The sequence below is a fragment of the Parus major genome, chromosome 6 (assembly GCF_001522545.3).
Source record: "Parus major isolate Abel chromosome 6, Parus_major1.1, whole genome shotgun sequence".
Taxonomy (NCBI): domain Eukaryota; kingdom Metazoa; phylum Chordata; class Aves; order Passeriformes; family Paridae; genus Parus; species Parus major.
Window position 1 is genome coordinate 21812703 of NC_031775.1, and position 15458 is coordinate 21828160.

Consider the following 15458-nt stretch of genomic DNA (forward strand, 5'->3'; position numbering starts at 1 on the left):
TTTAATACTGTTTTGTTGCGATCTTTTAAATGCTTGTGGTATTGAGCTTTCTTAATAGTTAAACTTGTGATTTCCTTTCATTCTTCATTTTGAAGAATGAATATGAAAAAATTCAAGATTTTCAGTGCCCTTCATTTTGGAAGATAAGTCTTTCTGTTTTTCTGCTAGTCAGACCACCACACCATGTGGAGGGGCTTTCCTCACGCTTATGCCACAAACTCCGAGCCTCAGCCTACTTGCAGTCCTACGGATGAGTTTGTATTTCTGCTACGTAGCAGAAATGCTGTAGAACTCAGCTACTGCACAGCACATTGGGTTAATTGAGAGACTTAATTTTGAGAATACCATATAGTGATACACATGTATTTTCTAAGAGGAAGAAGATTCAGTTAAACCAATTGTTTGTAGTTTGAGTACTGCAAATCAGAATCCGTTTATCAGTGGAGATGTAGGTAGCATGGCAGGGCCTGGAATGAAAAGTCCAGGGATAATAGGAAAGTTCCTGAGTGTGTACATATGTAGAAAGCAATTTGAGGACATTTGCCTCAGCCTATGTGATATTGCTCTGCAGTGTAACATTACTAAACCATAATATCCAGCAGTGTGCTCAGAAAGAGGTGGCTGCTGATTTTTTTTTTTTTTTTTTCTGAAGGATTTCTCAGAAAAAGTGTTCCTCCAAAGAAGGGTTCAAGCCAGGTAGAAGCAGTGTTCTGCTGGAGAAACTAAATTCTCAGAATGTAATGAAAGAAACCGTTTCTTGTAAAACAAGCCACAGAAAACAAGACTGCTGGGATTTGAGGAGAACTTTTCTTCAAGATGTAAACCTGTGCTCAGGAAAGGCCAACAAACTTAAGAGAGATCTGACCAGACTATATGTGTAACAGATCCTCCCAGCAAAGTCTTACCTGATGACAAAGCCTTTTTAGTCACTTGTTTACCTCTTGTCAGGTTAACCAATGCGCTGTTCCTGAAGCAAGAGCTGAGAGTCTTTGGGCAATCAGAGGCCCATTTGACACCAGTTTCTGAGCAAGGTGTGGGTTTTAGATTTATAAGAAAAGCAGCAGAGGTTAACATCAAATTACTTTTGCAATTTGCAGGGATACCATCACTTCAAATCACAGGCATCAGCGTGTGTGATTGCCTATCGTGTCTGCTATCTGTTCATATCTCTGTGGGTGTTCCCCATAACCAACATGCCTGTGCATCATGTGTGAGACTAGATTTTATCTGAATACTGACTTTTCACACAGTGGCACTTTGTGAGAGTGCAAAAGGGGCAAAGGGCAATTAACTTGCTTGGATTTCGTCTCCTTGCTTATGGTAGTCTAATGCAATTTGGCTGATCCCTGACCTTCTAGTGCACTCCAGACTTGTGTTGTAGGTATATCTTGGTAATAAAATATCACGTAGCCACCCTTATCTTCAACAGATTTTCTGTTTTTGTGGTGGGTTCTTTATAAACACATTTGCAGGCTTTAAGAGTTCATGCCCTGCCTTATCTGCAGCCTGTGTAGTTGGGCCCAGCAGCAGCAGCACTGCTTCTCAAATAATTGCTTCATGTATAAAAGTATCCTTCTTTGTGAGGATCTCTAAGTTAAGACTGTCTGCTGTATAATTGCCTATTGACTTAGCCTATGATGAAAAAAATCCATCTTCTAGGACCCCAGAAGGTATTTAGAGCAGTGTTATCCCCTGGAATCTAGAGGCAATAGAAGAGTAAGGAAGATGAAAACCTTGAAGTCAATTCTAGTAACCCCAGCACTAGTGTTGTTAGTTTTGGCAAATCCTGTCTCAACAGTAAAGCCAGCTGCCATTTTGGCATCAACACAGACAGACTTGGCATGATCCCCTCTGGCATCAAAAAAAATGCTTCGTGGGAGCTGGCACCAAAGCTGTGAAAGAAGGGTAAGTAAGGCCCAAGGGAAACGCTAAGCAGACATGAGATGAGCACTAAAAATAGTGAGTTGCTGTCATTTGTAGAGAAATCAAATAGCACTTGTAAGAGTAGGGCATCCAAGATCTCCATCAAGGTTGTGCTGGTAAGCATCTTTGGGACAATGCATGTCTGTGATGATGTGACCAAAGGGCACACACAGGCTGTATTTTTGGTACCCACATGGTGCAAGACTCTAAAACTAGAACAGACGCTTACCGTCTTGATTCTGTGCTTAAGGGATCCTGTTACTGTCTGCAGACTCTGCCTTCTTCCCTGTCTGGAGCAGATCGTCTCTGCTTGAGCCATTACTGAAGTCCTGTTTGCATACATGGGTATCAGGAGGACAAGAGCTGTAGTGCCAAAAAGCAAGGAGCCAAGCTGGTGTCCCTGTACCACCCCGGATACACTTGCCCTCCTGAGACAGTCTCGTCAAATATTTAACAGCTGAACTCCCCACTCCCTCCTCCTTCTCCCCCTCCCAGCAGGCTTAGAGAAAGCTGAGTAGGCTTTACCATGACTTCATTACCCACTCCACACTAAAAGTAAAGCCTGACATCTTCATTTGGGCATCTCAGGTGCCCAAAAACCTGGGAATGCTTAAGAGGCAGAATCAACCCTATCTCTTTGGAAACACTTAGTGTCATTTCTCAGTAGGCCACTTTCAACCCTTTACTCCCTGTGTGCCTCGGTGACAAAGGACTTTGAAGCTTTTTAACACCTCTAGGCTTGGATGGCAGGCATGGGTGTTGAAGGATGGTTATACAAAAGTAGATGATTCGCACAGACTTTGGCATTACAGTTGCATTGGTTTGGCCACAACTCTGTTGCTGTGAAGAAAAGCACACTGGACCTGTGGCTATCATTTTCTGCTCCATGGGGAAACAGCGGTGGGAACTATGTCACTGGGGGCTGGAAACCTCAAGCTACACTTAGAAAAAACTATTTTGGTCTCAGAGAAGAGCCTGGACTTTTCATTGCCACAACTCTCCCATCAGCTGAACAGCAGAGTGGGTAGAAGTGTCTGAACAGCCTGGATGTGGTTGCTTTTATCTCCTCTGTCAGATGGGTGTTGGAGAGAACTCCTCTTGGGTATGTTCTTCGCAACCACCCCTTGTCTGCTCCCTGCCCTTTCCTTGAGTGTCCTTAAGATAGCTTAGTACAGAAGGCAGCTTCAGAGGAGGGATTGCTTGCTGTATGAAAGTGCAAAGGGAAGTGCTTTACTGTTGCCATTTCTTCACCCACAAAGGAGCAGTGAAGAGGAGGACAGGCTCTCACTGAAATAGCAGATGACGGAGTGGGTAGTAGCTTCCTCTGTGGTGCACACTACTTGTGTTCAGGGCTTACACATGGCTTTTGGGTGGAGATGTGGCACATACTTGTACTTGTCTGCTTGGCTGACAATTGCTGTTTGGGATTCAGCTGGAATTGAGAGTCAGTTGGAATCAAGCATGAGCTGTTGCTGTTGGGGCTCTCAACACTGAGAATATTTTAAAGTGCACAGTCTCATCCTCTGTGGTTAACCAGTTACTTGGACAGAAAGACAGGTAACAGCAGTGAGGCTGAAATGCACTGTCTCTATTTGCTTAACTTACTAAGCTGCAAAAGTTTTCCTGCACTTCTGAATCACTGAGCTGACAAAAGTGACGGCCTGTGGGGAAGAGGAAGAGCTTCTCACCACTGCAAGCCCTCATGCTTTGTTGCACTTCGAAATTTATTGATCCATCAGACTGGTTGCAGTTCTAGCTCACACACCCGTTCCAACATGTATGGTGTATTTTCCTGAAATTATTCTTTCTTCAACAAAGATTAAGACAGTTTGGCCTGAAAAACAGTAAATGCAATTATTTCAGTGTTCTTGTTTTGTAGTTGTAATGCATGTGGATTGGGGAACCCACTTTACCCCACTCCTAAACAATACAGTAATATTAGACAGAGTGAAAGTTTTATTTTGGGCCACTTGTCCCCTGAGCAAAAGAATAGATATTCTAGGGCCTGCAGGTACTGGGAAGTTACCAGCCTGACCTCTTCTTCTTGGTCCTCTGGAATTTGTTGATAGCATTCTTGGTAGGCAGTGCCAATGCTGTATGTTACATGAACCCGGGACACCTGGTCCTCGCACTGGAAAGTCATCATGTTCTTGTAATGGTATCATTAGGGTGGGGAAGTTGCCCTTCACTCTTCAGGGATCTACAAGTTCACAGGTGGGCAGACAGAAATGGTTTGTAGGCAGATTTAGCATTGAATTGCTCTTCCAGCATTGGTGATCTCCCAGTGTCTCATGCTAGTTTTGCTAGCAAACAAGTCCCTTTAGAATATTTGCTGTCAAGGCAGATAGAGCTTGTTGTTCCTGGATAGTCTTATTCTAGAGAAACAGAGATCTGCTTTTACTTTTCCCTGTCTTTCTTTCCTTTCTTTCCTTTCTCTTTTCTTCGTTCCCCAAACCATCTCCAGGATGGGAAAAGATAAAGTCATCTTCATTGAGATTGCTTTTTTCATACCGTGTTTTGAGTGTGTGACAGATATGTGAAGTCTCAGTCCTAGCACCCAGGGCTGCAGGCTGACTAACAAAAATGGATGGCTCCAGAAACACTTCTCCTAACAATATGAAAATAACAGAGTACACTGGGGCAAATGGAAGAATAATTAGATAAAATTATTCCAACTTTGTGGTCAACCTGTGTATGTGGCTGCAGAACTATGATATTAAAGTTTAATTGAGAGGATATTGCATCTCATCTGTATTTACTGTTCAAAACCTCTCCCTGCCTAGGACTGTAATAGTTGAGCAACTGATAGCAGCCTCGTGCTTCAAGCCTGATAGCTTTGAGGTGCACAACATCAATTTTTGTTGCAATCATGTTATCATAACTGAATGTCCTCAAGATGTATCAAAATGAGTACTGTACCTTGCTTGGTTTCCAGACCTGCTTGCAAGCATCTCCCATCAAACATGGGATCACATAGAAAGTGACTCTAAAACGGCTCAAACAACTTCCATCATGTGCTTCACTTGCATGTTATAGCTGAGGTCATGAAGCACAGTGTGTTGGCCTGTGAAGACACTGAGCAGCAGCCTTTGCTTGACATCATGTTTGGGGTAGATCGCATATTCTGGAGCAGTATTACAGACTGGGAATTCCTAGAGGCCTCCACTCCCTCCTTCCCAGTAGACACCTGCTCACCATTTTTCTGTGATGGGATCCGTACTAACACATCACAAAAGGATGGTTGGTGGCTGCCTTTACTTTACTTGAAAGTAATGTAGATCCCATAATCTGTCCTGACATTACCATTGATTTTTCAGAGCTCTCAAGAGAGCCATCTACTGAGGAACGGTGTGAACAAACACACAAAACTTGTGTTTGTTTTGTTCGTTTTATCTTGGATAGATGTACTCCTGTGTAGCCTTTGCAGATCTTAAATACCAGGTTTGTATAAAGGGAGTGAACCCATGCTGAGCCTGCCTTAGAGCTGCTCCTGCTTTCATTAAAATAATTATTATTTCAGCTCTGGTTTCCCCCAAGCAGAGAGCAGTAGAAAATTAGAAGGGTTGTGGAAATGGACGATGAGCAGCTGAAGGCTTTGGGAAAAGATTTTACATTAAGAGGACAGAGAAGATTGATATCTTTTATAAGAAGATAGCTAACAGGTACAGAGTAATGAATGGATGAGAAGATGGATGAAGACTTCTGTTCCCACCTGCTAATAATATGAAAGTCAAATTAGAAGGTGCTGAATTCATTCTTGATGAAAGAAACTATTTGTTCACGACCACCATCTATGAAACTCACTGTTGCCTGGCAGAGCTCTGGGGCAAGTACTTACGAACTTAAAAAAAGAGAAGGGGGTAAAAGGACACCTGTTGGTCTATACAAAGCAATTGCAATTAGGGATTAGGGAAATGTAGGTGTTTTGCCAAGGTTCTAAGGGTGTTGGACAGGTTTTTATAAGGGTATGAACTACCTCGTCCAGCTCTTTTTTTTTTTTTTTTTTTCTGTCCCTCTACAGGGCTTTTTTTCCCCATAGTCACCTATAGCAGAATTGTGGAGCATGTTACTGGCCGCTGTCACTCAGGGACTGCAAGAGAGGGTGGCTGCTCCTGCTGCAGTCGAATGTGGTAAAGCCTGCTTGCAAACCACCTTTTCTGTGTCAGTCTTTCCAGGATTGCCAAATTCACACATAAATTAGGATGCTTTTGCTTTTCCGCCAAGTTACTGCTTTTGATAGTCCTTCACAACTTGTCTTAGATCTGGAATGACGCTTTGCCTTTTGAGTGTGTGCTGGGGGAGAGGCGGGTGGTTAAAGTTAGATTCCTTCTGACAGTAGGGATTTAGAAACTGCTGCATTGGCTCAGCCCTAGGATCTGCCTAGTCCAGAGACTGGATAGCAACAGCCAAAATCAGATGTTTCAAAGGCCAGTGTGAGGTCACAGAACAGATTACTGAAACAGAAAGCTGCTCTTTTATATCACTGGTGTTTGTCCATAAATTGGAAAAGCAAAGATTGAGAGTTCGTTTGATCCAAGAGTACAAAAGCTGGAAAATCCCATTGCCTGGCTGATGCTAGTTAACGCTGATGTTTTGTATCCTCCAGGAAATTGCTTTGTTGCTTGTTTTCTCTTAGGGAAATCAGGGATGTGCTTATCCTTAAACAGCATTTTTAGATGGTGCCTTTAAGTTGGTGTAAAAATAAGTAATGCTTGTGTGTAGTCTCACAGCCCAGTTTTGGAGAGGACACACAGAATGAAGTTCTCATTTGGGAAACCACACTGGGCTGGTCTGAGAGGAGACAGCAGTGGTGGTCACTGAGTGGTTCTGGAATGTGCAAAATGGGTATCTTTTTCTGACACTGCTGAAAGCTGTCTAGCTGTTGGGTGGCAAGGGGTGTCTGTTCTGATATTTTCTTTAATTTTTTTTAAGTTTCCTCTATTTTTTTCCTCTTCTTTCAAATTAGCATTTGCAAGAATTTGATGTGATTTCTCTCTCTCTTTTCTGAAGTACTGAAATTACTATTAAAACTACTACTAAAAAAGGCATTCAATGAAGTCACTATGGAAAAAAGTATATTCCTTTTCTTGTCATATATGTATTGGGCTCCAAAGCCAAAGAGGCCAAAAGCCAGGGGAGTTTGTCCTTTGTCAAATATCCATGGAGCCGCTGCTGGGGCATATGGGAGTGGCAATGGTGTCCCGGTGTCGTCCCGCCCCCAGGACAGACGAGGACAGCTGCTGATTAAAGAGAAGGCCGAAAAAAAGAGGTTGCTGAACTTTCAAAGTGGAGGTAGAAAAGGGAGTTAAATTTAGATTACCTTCTGCAGTGTCATCTTCTACACCACTGTGGAACTTGCTGTACTCCTTGCTTGGGGGAGGACAAACAAGACATGCCATCCTAGGCACTGGATGATAAATTTGTTTATAAGGCTTAATTGCCCCTTGGCATGAAAACATGAAATGAGCTCAAGTAGAAAGAGGAACCTTTCGACAGGGCTAGTGAGATTTTCCTTGGGGAGAGGTGGATTTGAAACTCTTCCCATCATCTGTCTGGTGCTGGAGGGGTCCAATCCTTATCCTTCTGAAATCAGGGAAGTTGTTGCTTTTTCTTTAGAGGGACAGCTGTTATCTGGAGGGGCTGAGAGTTGAACAATGCTATGAGTCAGAAAAAGTGGAATTGTGGGGGCAGGCAGAAGGTGGCATGGAAGTGCTTTGGGTCTGTGAAGACTGCTGACGTCCCCAGGGTGTGGAGGTACTCGGAGAAACCATGGTGGTGTCTTCTAGGACCAGTGCTGTCCAGCAGGCAGCATCAAACTTAGCTTTCTCCTCAGAAACAGACAAACCGGCTATTTTTGCTTAGCGAGATTTAATCATCACCACCCTGTTGGCTCATGACAACATTTTTAATAGGCTGCCCTCCTTTGCAGCATCCCCTTAGCAGGGAGGAGAGCACTTTTGCACTTCTGTTCCAGCAGGGCTCCCTGACAGATCCCGTTTGCAGCGACCTGCCTGGTGTCACCCAGCAGCTCAGCACTCTTAAGGTTCAGGGCTGCCTTTTTTTTTTCTTTTTTTTTTTTCTTTTTTTTGTGGGGGCCGGTTGTTTTTGTTTGTGTTGGGGGTTTTGTGTGTGTGTGCTTTTGTGCTGGGGGGTTGTTTTGGGGTTTTGTTTTTTGGTTTGGAGGGGTTTGGTTTTGTTTTTTGGGTTTTTTTCTTTTCAGAAGTGCCCGACCTGATGTCATTTCCCTCTTGCAAACACCCCGGCTGGGCTGCGTCTGAGATATGTCACAGGGAGTGGGAGGAGGAGGAGGGGGAGCCAGCGAGTGCCTGCAGTGTCCCAGGACCCTGTTTACTTAGCATTCCCAGCTGAGAAAGCCCTGGTTTAAATAGGATCGGAGGAACGGGCTGCCCACAGCAGATGAAGAAATGGTTGCTGTGGGGCTTTAAATTCCTGCCTTCCCATGTGCTGGCGTGGAGGATGAGCCTGCAGAATGCCTTTCCTCCTGGGTCTCAGACAGGTAACCAACCGGCTTGAGTGCGGTGGGAGCTGCGTGCTCAGGTGGAGGATGTGGCTGATTACTTTTATTTTTATTTCCCCCACCTCTAAGGATATGATTTCTGACTTTCCCAAAACGGAACTGTACAATCAGCACTTCCCCACCCGTGGCGTGTGATCGGAGAGCACAAGTTGTGCGAGAGACGCTTTTCATTAGCAAGGAAGGAGCAAAACTGTGAGGCAGGGATAGAAACTTCCTTGTTGTTGTTGGAGGCTTTGCAGCAGAGAGGCTCTTTGTGTTGTGCTCCTGTGCAGTTTTTGTTTGCTTGGGTTTTAGGGTGCTTTCCACAGTCCTTAAAATGGAATTGCGTTTGCATTTCTTAAAAACATGCCAGACTTTGAACTGTTTTCTTGTACAGGCATTATTTTGTACGTAAAACTATGGATTTAAAAAAAAAAAAAACAAACCACAAAACCAAAACCAGAAAAAAACCCAGAAAATACCCAGGAAGAGTATTTATATATACATGTGTGTGTTTCATCTCTAAGAAAAGTCACCAAATGGAAAATGGCAACATGCTGTGACCCACAGCTTGGTGATTTTTTAATTGTTTTGTGAGAGTTTGAGCTTGAACAAGAAACTTGGGATAATTTAATAGCTGGTAATATCGAGTGGAATGAGAAATGGTAGCAACTGCCCAGCTGCTCTCTGCTGGAGGAGGTGCCAACTATGTGTTCCTAGCCTGGGGAGAGCAAACCCTTTTTTTGGTTTGGGAGGCACGTCTGTGGGGGAATCTAACTGTAGACTCTTCCCAGCACTGCTGTGATCTGTAATCCACAATAAATATATATTGAATTATATCGGAGTGCTGCTTGCAGTTTCTAATTTAGAATTAAGAAGTCGAGATGGGACCACAACATGCTTTAAGCTACCTACTTTCAGTTGTTTAGCAGCGCAAAAAGACTTCAACGCTCTGCTGAGTAAACAGTGCTGTCTTTTTCCTTATCAGTTCAGTTTTGGTGAAACGCAGCTCTCTCCCCACCCCCCCACCCGCCCCATCCGAAAACAGTTTTACATAAGAAACTACCTCTAGCACAATGACCTTCTGTGATTGGTGCAACAGCTATAAATAATAGTTCACTTGTTAGCACTCAGGGCAGAGACTTGCCTTAAAAACTCAGAACCAAACCAGAGGGGGAAATACAGGCACAAAGGCTGAATGGCTTTAGGTAACTCTCAAACTGTAGTGAGATGTAGCTGCCTCAAGTGCTGAGATTGCTTGAGACTCATGGGTGTGTTTTTCTCTAAAGTTCCTGTTTTTAAATAATTAATTTTGTTTTAGAGATGTGTTTAGTGTAGTTGGGGTGCTGCATACGGTGTAAAAGTAGAAATTAGTTGTAATTTGGTTTCATTTGCTGGAACAGTGAACATCTGTCTCAGTGGATGGATGGTTCTTTTTTCTCTGCTGGTAACTTTTCAGAATCAATAGAGGCATACACAGGAAGCAGGAAAAAAAGGTGTTGCCTCAAGAACACAAAAGCAAAGTTCTTGACTATTTTTATCCACTGATAAAGGATATAGTGGGAAAGAGGTGCTTGAACTTTCCTTAGTTTTAATAATTTTTAGCCTTAAAAAAATAAAGTATTTGTGATTGTATCCTGCATACAAATACTATTCAGAAAATTCTTTTTCCAAGGCTTGTTACTGAACAGTGCTGTTTAATTGGAAGTGTGGGAGGAATTCAGAAACATCTCATCACCTCCATTGTTTCTTAATTTTTGCTTGGTACTTTCTGTACTGACTGTAAACACTTGGCTGTCTGGGATGCCCTTTGTTGTTCTCACTCAACACAAGGGATGCTGATCCTGGGCTGCAAGCTCTCAGGGAAGAGGTGCTGAGTGGGGTGCCCTCCCATGAGCTGTGTGATGAAGATGGAAGGATCAGAGTGAGATCTTTGGCTCCTTAGGACCAGCAACCCTTGCCCTGCACCCCTGGACTGCACTGTATGGCTGCTTTCCCTGGATCTTCTTTCATTTCTTCTTTGGGAGCCAGCAGCATTGTAGCATTGTGGATGGACTGCCAAACACCTGGTAAAAGTAAGGTGTCTGGTTGATTTTGGTTGTTTTATTGTTGCAGTGGGGATGATATTTAAATGCCTAAAAAGCTAGGTCAGCACTATCTGACATCAGTGTGATGTGGGTGTATAAAGCTCCCATCCAAGGAAACATGACTGTAGAGGATCTCTGCTTTTAGTTTTAAGTGAGCATTTCCTCCTAAGGTTGGAGGTGGAAGCTCAAACACATTCACCTAGTTCACTGCATAAATAAATTAAAAAAAAAAAAAAAAAGTTGGATTCCAACCATTTTCAGTTTTAATTTTAACTGCTTGAGGTTTTCAGCATGGTCTTCTGTTTGGTGGTTTAAACCAACAAAATGCAAGACGTCCTTCTCAAAGCTGTTATTTCCTAGAAGTCTAGAAGTGTGTATCTTTAATGTGAGAGGGCTGAGGGCTGCAGCTGGGAAGCTTCTAGCAAGAGGTGAGGAAGTAAACATATGGAACTTAAAACACTAATGTGCACTTGTCAGAATCTGAAATTGAAACTTGCAATAAAGAAAAATTAAACCAGCTCTTATTGAAATATATCAAGGTGTCTGTGATCTCTGAAAGGATAGTATCCCTTTAAAGATAGTTGGAGTATTTTTCCAGGATAAATTGATGCAACAAACCAATTTGTTCCTCAGATAAAGGTTAATAAAACCTTGGAGGTTCTGCATCTGCTGGGGGTGAGGATGGGTCTGCTGTGGCTGATTAATCATGGTGATCTAAATATAATTCTCCTGATGCTGGCATTAGCGAAGCAATAAATGTTGTGGTTTAGAATTCCCATTTTGGAGATCTTTATTGTGCCTGAGACAGCTCAGAGGCATCATTCCTCCCCCACTTATTATACTTTTAAGTGTTTGGATATTTGCACTTACTATGCTTTTTTTTCCCACATTCAGCAAAACAAAATTTGTGGTGGGTGACTTATGAAGAAGCATCCAGACTTCATTTATTTCCTGGCCTCAGCTGTCTGTCATAAGGCAGGCTTACAGGAATCTATCCCCCGTTGTGCTGGCAGGACTTGGCACACGAGGTTCCAGTAACTCCCAGCAGTCAAAGCCACTTTCATCTTCTGCAATCTTACGCGCTTTTGTTATATTGAACCCACCAAAGATGTGACACTTGCTCAGATGGTGGATTTTTGCTTTTATGTTCCGAAGGACTAACAGGTGTAATGTTTGTGAGGACGGGAGATGTCTGGAGGCTTTGGTACAGGCTCAGCCACCCTGGTGTCTGTGGGTCCTGAGCTGCCCTGGTGATCCAGGGTTCCCCAGCAGTTCTGCCTGTCCTTGCTGTGATTCCACCTGCTGTCCTTCTCTGAAAGGATCTAGTGAGTTTTTATTTAAGATTAACTTTGATTAGGAACTGGGGAGGCTGCTGGCAAATCAGGAATTGTTGTAATTGTGGCAAGATTGGGCATTCCAGCCTAGTATTTTCCAGTAGTAATTTTAACCTACTACCACTCAAGTGCCTTATCTGACAGAGATCATTTGGTAGCTCTGTGTTTGCATTCTCATGAGCTGTTGCTGATGCACCTCGCTAACCAACACTAGTGATAGTCTGATATGTGAGATTGAGTAACAGCCAAGTGGGAGCTAATAAATAGTGTATATCAAATAGTTGTTTCTGACATACTTAATATGCTGACAACCACTTCCATTCTGTTACTCAGAATGCTTAAAGAATATATATGGTTTAAATACTGATGTTACTTAAAATACATACTTCAATGAATTTTTCTGAGGATAGTGTCACTTGCTTAAATCCATCCTGCTTGTTATGGGTGTGACTGGGTACTGAGAGCAAGGGACTGCTGCCTGCAATTAATGAGATTAGTGAAATAACTAGGTCAGGATTTTGATTTATTATTAAATCGATGCTTATTACCAAAGTCCCTATGAGAGCTGTGAAACCAGAAGGTCTGGAGTGGTCACAGGTCGAACCCAAGTCCTGTTAAAGCCAGTTGTATCTTTCCCTTCAGCAGATGCCATTTTGGCAGTCTCCCTTCATCTTGTTGCTGGGCTTTTCTCTGTGTCTCTCCATCTGTATGCCTCTTTTTCAGGCCTTTACTCACCCCTATCATCCTGTTGTTCTTCTCCATCTCTTCCTGTTAAAATAATAATTTACTGCATAGTGCCTTGACAAATGCTGTAGTGAAGTTTGGAGAAGTTAGCAAATTAGAGTAGGTAAAAAACCCTGGCTATCCTAGGAGACAGGAATTGCCTATAAACTGCTGTAAGTAAATGCAAGTCACATTTCCAAGTGTTTCCCAGGGTATTACCAAGGTTAGGATGAATGGATACTCTGGCAGTTTGAGTGACACATAGAGGCCATACAAAGGTGCTCATATTTACAGTAATGGAGTCTGGATTTCTGTGGAAAGAGGAGACAGAGCAAAAAGCTAAAATGGTTATTAGATTTCGTGATACTGGCCACTGCTGGTTTTGGTTACCTGATTAATGCCAACTGAGGAGTCAACTTTTGTAGGTGGTTGGCTGCCAACTATGCACTTCTGAGCGTGGGCTGTGGTGTTTGTTGCTGCAGTTGCACATATTAATTTTCAGCTTGGAAAAGAGCCATGCTAGCCTGGAATTTGCTCATCTTCATCTTTCCCCCTTCTGACTTAGCAACAGTATGTGCCCAGGTTAACTGACTTATCAGTAGAAAAGAGAGAAGTGCCTTGATCCTTTTATTGTGATGGAACTCCACTGTCAATCAGTTATTTCCCTTCATTTCCAGGATTGGCTTCAGACGCAATAAATCCTAACAGATTTACAGCTATTAAACTCAACCATTTACTACCAGAAACCTTTACAAAAGTAAGGTAAGGAGGTCTGTTCCATCCTTTCTTGCAGTGAGGAGCAGCTCAGTCAACCTACAGAACCTCATGAATGTGTCTTGTCTTGATTGTGCCCCAGATTTTGACCTTTAATTTGTCACATAGACCTCCAATAAAGGTCTAATACTAAACTGAAAGGTGAACAGAATAATTGGCTTTTTCCCTTGGCACTGACATTACTGTTTGCTGTGGCTTTGGATGTGACAACATACAGCACTGTCTTGAGTTCTCTTATATATACCACTGCTGGATATTTTAAAGATTATTTGTAAAAGCACTTGACAGCAGAAGCGGACAACTGGCAGAGTTGTGGAGTTGCCAGTATGGTTGTGGGTTTATCAAAAATGCCAAATATTAACAGGAAAATAAGTTACAAAAAAAATAATCTTATTCACTGTTACTTTTTAAAATTTATGACATGCGAAAACTAACCCAAAATGCCACATCTTAATACAAAGAGACTCTCAAAATGCACCAGGTGAGGCCTTCCCAGCTCAGCCAGTTTCATGACAAAGAGCCTGTATCACACATCACAAATGGTTTCTGTTGGACTGGACTGGGAGGGAATACAGGCTCCACATCTGCAGAGTGTTCTCCCAAAATCTCCTGTCAGACACTGAATAATTCCAGTTTCTCAGACCAGCTCTTAAGATGGTACCAGGGAGGCAGTGATGCACAGGCAGACTAGGGTACATGCTCATTTACAGGACAAAGCAAATCCCCTGAAACTAGATGGGAATCTCCTAGGCTTTGTAGGTGGGAGATAATGGATGGCATGTTCTGGCTTCTTAGTTGTGAAACAAGACTGTTCTGCTCTAATGGAGTTGAATACTCTTTGAGAGCAGACCCATGTAGATCCTGCTTAGTAATCCTGCCTGGAGGCATCTACACATAGCTGAACAAAGGCTGGTGGGGAGGGATGTGCTTGCTTGCCTGGACAACAAGAAAATGAGGCTCTCCTTCAGCAGGGAAGTCCACTCTGGAATGTAATAGCCACTGGCTATTGGGGAAGAAAGTGCTTTTGGGAAAAAACCCTCCCCCTTCCTTGTTTCCCTAAGGCTACCTTAAAAATACTCCAAACCCCCTCTGTTATAGTTCAATAAAAACTCCATGCTGGTAAGAATGACTAAAAATTACCATTACAAGTGCTGCTTGCAATAGAAATTAGAAACAAAGGCAGGTCAATGAAATATGAGTGCTTCAGTTTTCCTTCTGTGAGAATTTTTTCCACCATATATTTTTTCCTCATCTATAAAATTAGTCTTTCAGCTCTGTGCCTTGACTATGGCTCTTAGTGTGAAAAAGGAAGTGTATGCTTTCATAGCACAAGCACTTGGGATATTGTTTCCAGGAGACATTTAAGCTCTAGATAACTGTATTGCTGATGTATCTTAAGTAGTTAGTTTGGCAGCCTATAACACAAAGAACGCATAGGAGAAGGAAGTAGAAATGATAAAATGCTGCTGGTATGAAAAGTGCAGCCTGAGATTTAAATAGAAAGTGAAGTCAGATCAAAGAACTTGGAAATAGGTAGAAATTTCCTAGCAAAGAATGTCACAGTCTCTGTCATAGCCAGGGTTGGCTCTACATAACCTTTTCCTTGACTTGCCAAAGAGGAGCAAACTTTACAGTGGCTCAGCTTTTCACAGAAATTAGCCTTGACTTAAAAGAGTAAAGGAGACTGAAACACTTGTTCCAAAGGAGTCACCTGTAACATAACCCAGAACAATGCTCTCCTTGTGCCAGAATCTTTCCCTAATAGACTGCTATTTGTGAAGATCTGTTGCCTTTACCTTTTATCTGTTTCCCTGTGCCAGGCTGTGTAATCCAGTGTTAGAGGTAGCCATGCCTTGAGCAGTAGTAGGACCATGTGACCTGCTGGGATCCTTTCCAAACCAAATTATTCCTTGATTCTGTGAAACTGTTTGGAAACACGGGTGACAGTTCTGGGCCTGACATGTGGCCCCCAAGTCTGACAGTTCTGTGCTCCCAAAATCCTATTGGTGGCTGGGCTGGCAGAGGGCTGCAGAAAGGCTCCAAAATGAGCTGCTTGGACTTTGAGGCGCGTGGCTGATGGTCGGCAGTGCAAAGACTTCA

At 42.8% G+C, this 15458-nt stretch overlaps 1 protein-coding gene across 4 annotated transcripts in view; it reads left to right on the forward strand.

The window, feature by feature from the left end:
* Window positions 1-15458, forward strand: part of WBP1L (WW domain binding protein 1 like) — a 59064-nt gene that overhangs the window by 26374 nt on the left and 17232 nt on the right. The window contains exon 1 of one of the 4 annotated variants that reach the window (XM_015632995.3): window positions 8069-8440. The exons of the other annotated variants lie outside the window; for them this stretch is intronic. Within the exon in view, the coding sequence (XP_015488481.1) occupies window positions 8414-8440 (27 nt within the window). The 5' untranslated portion in view covers window positions 8069-8413. Of the gene's footprint in view, window positions 1-8068; window positions 8441-15458 lie in introns of those variants that run through there. 4 annotated transcript variants of the gene reach the window in all.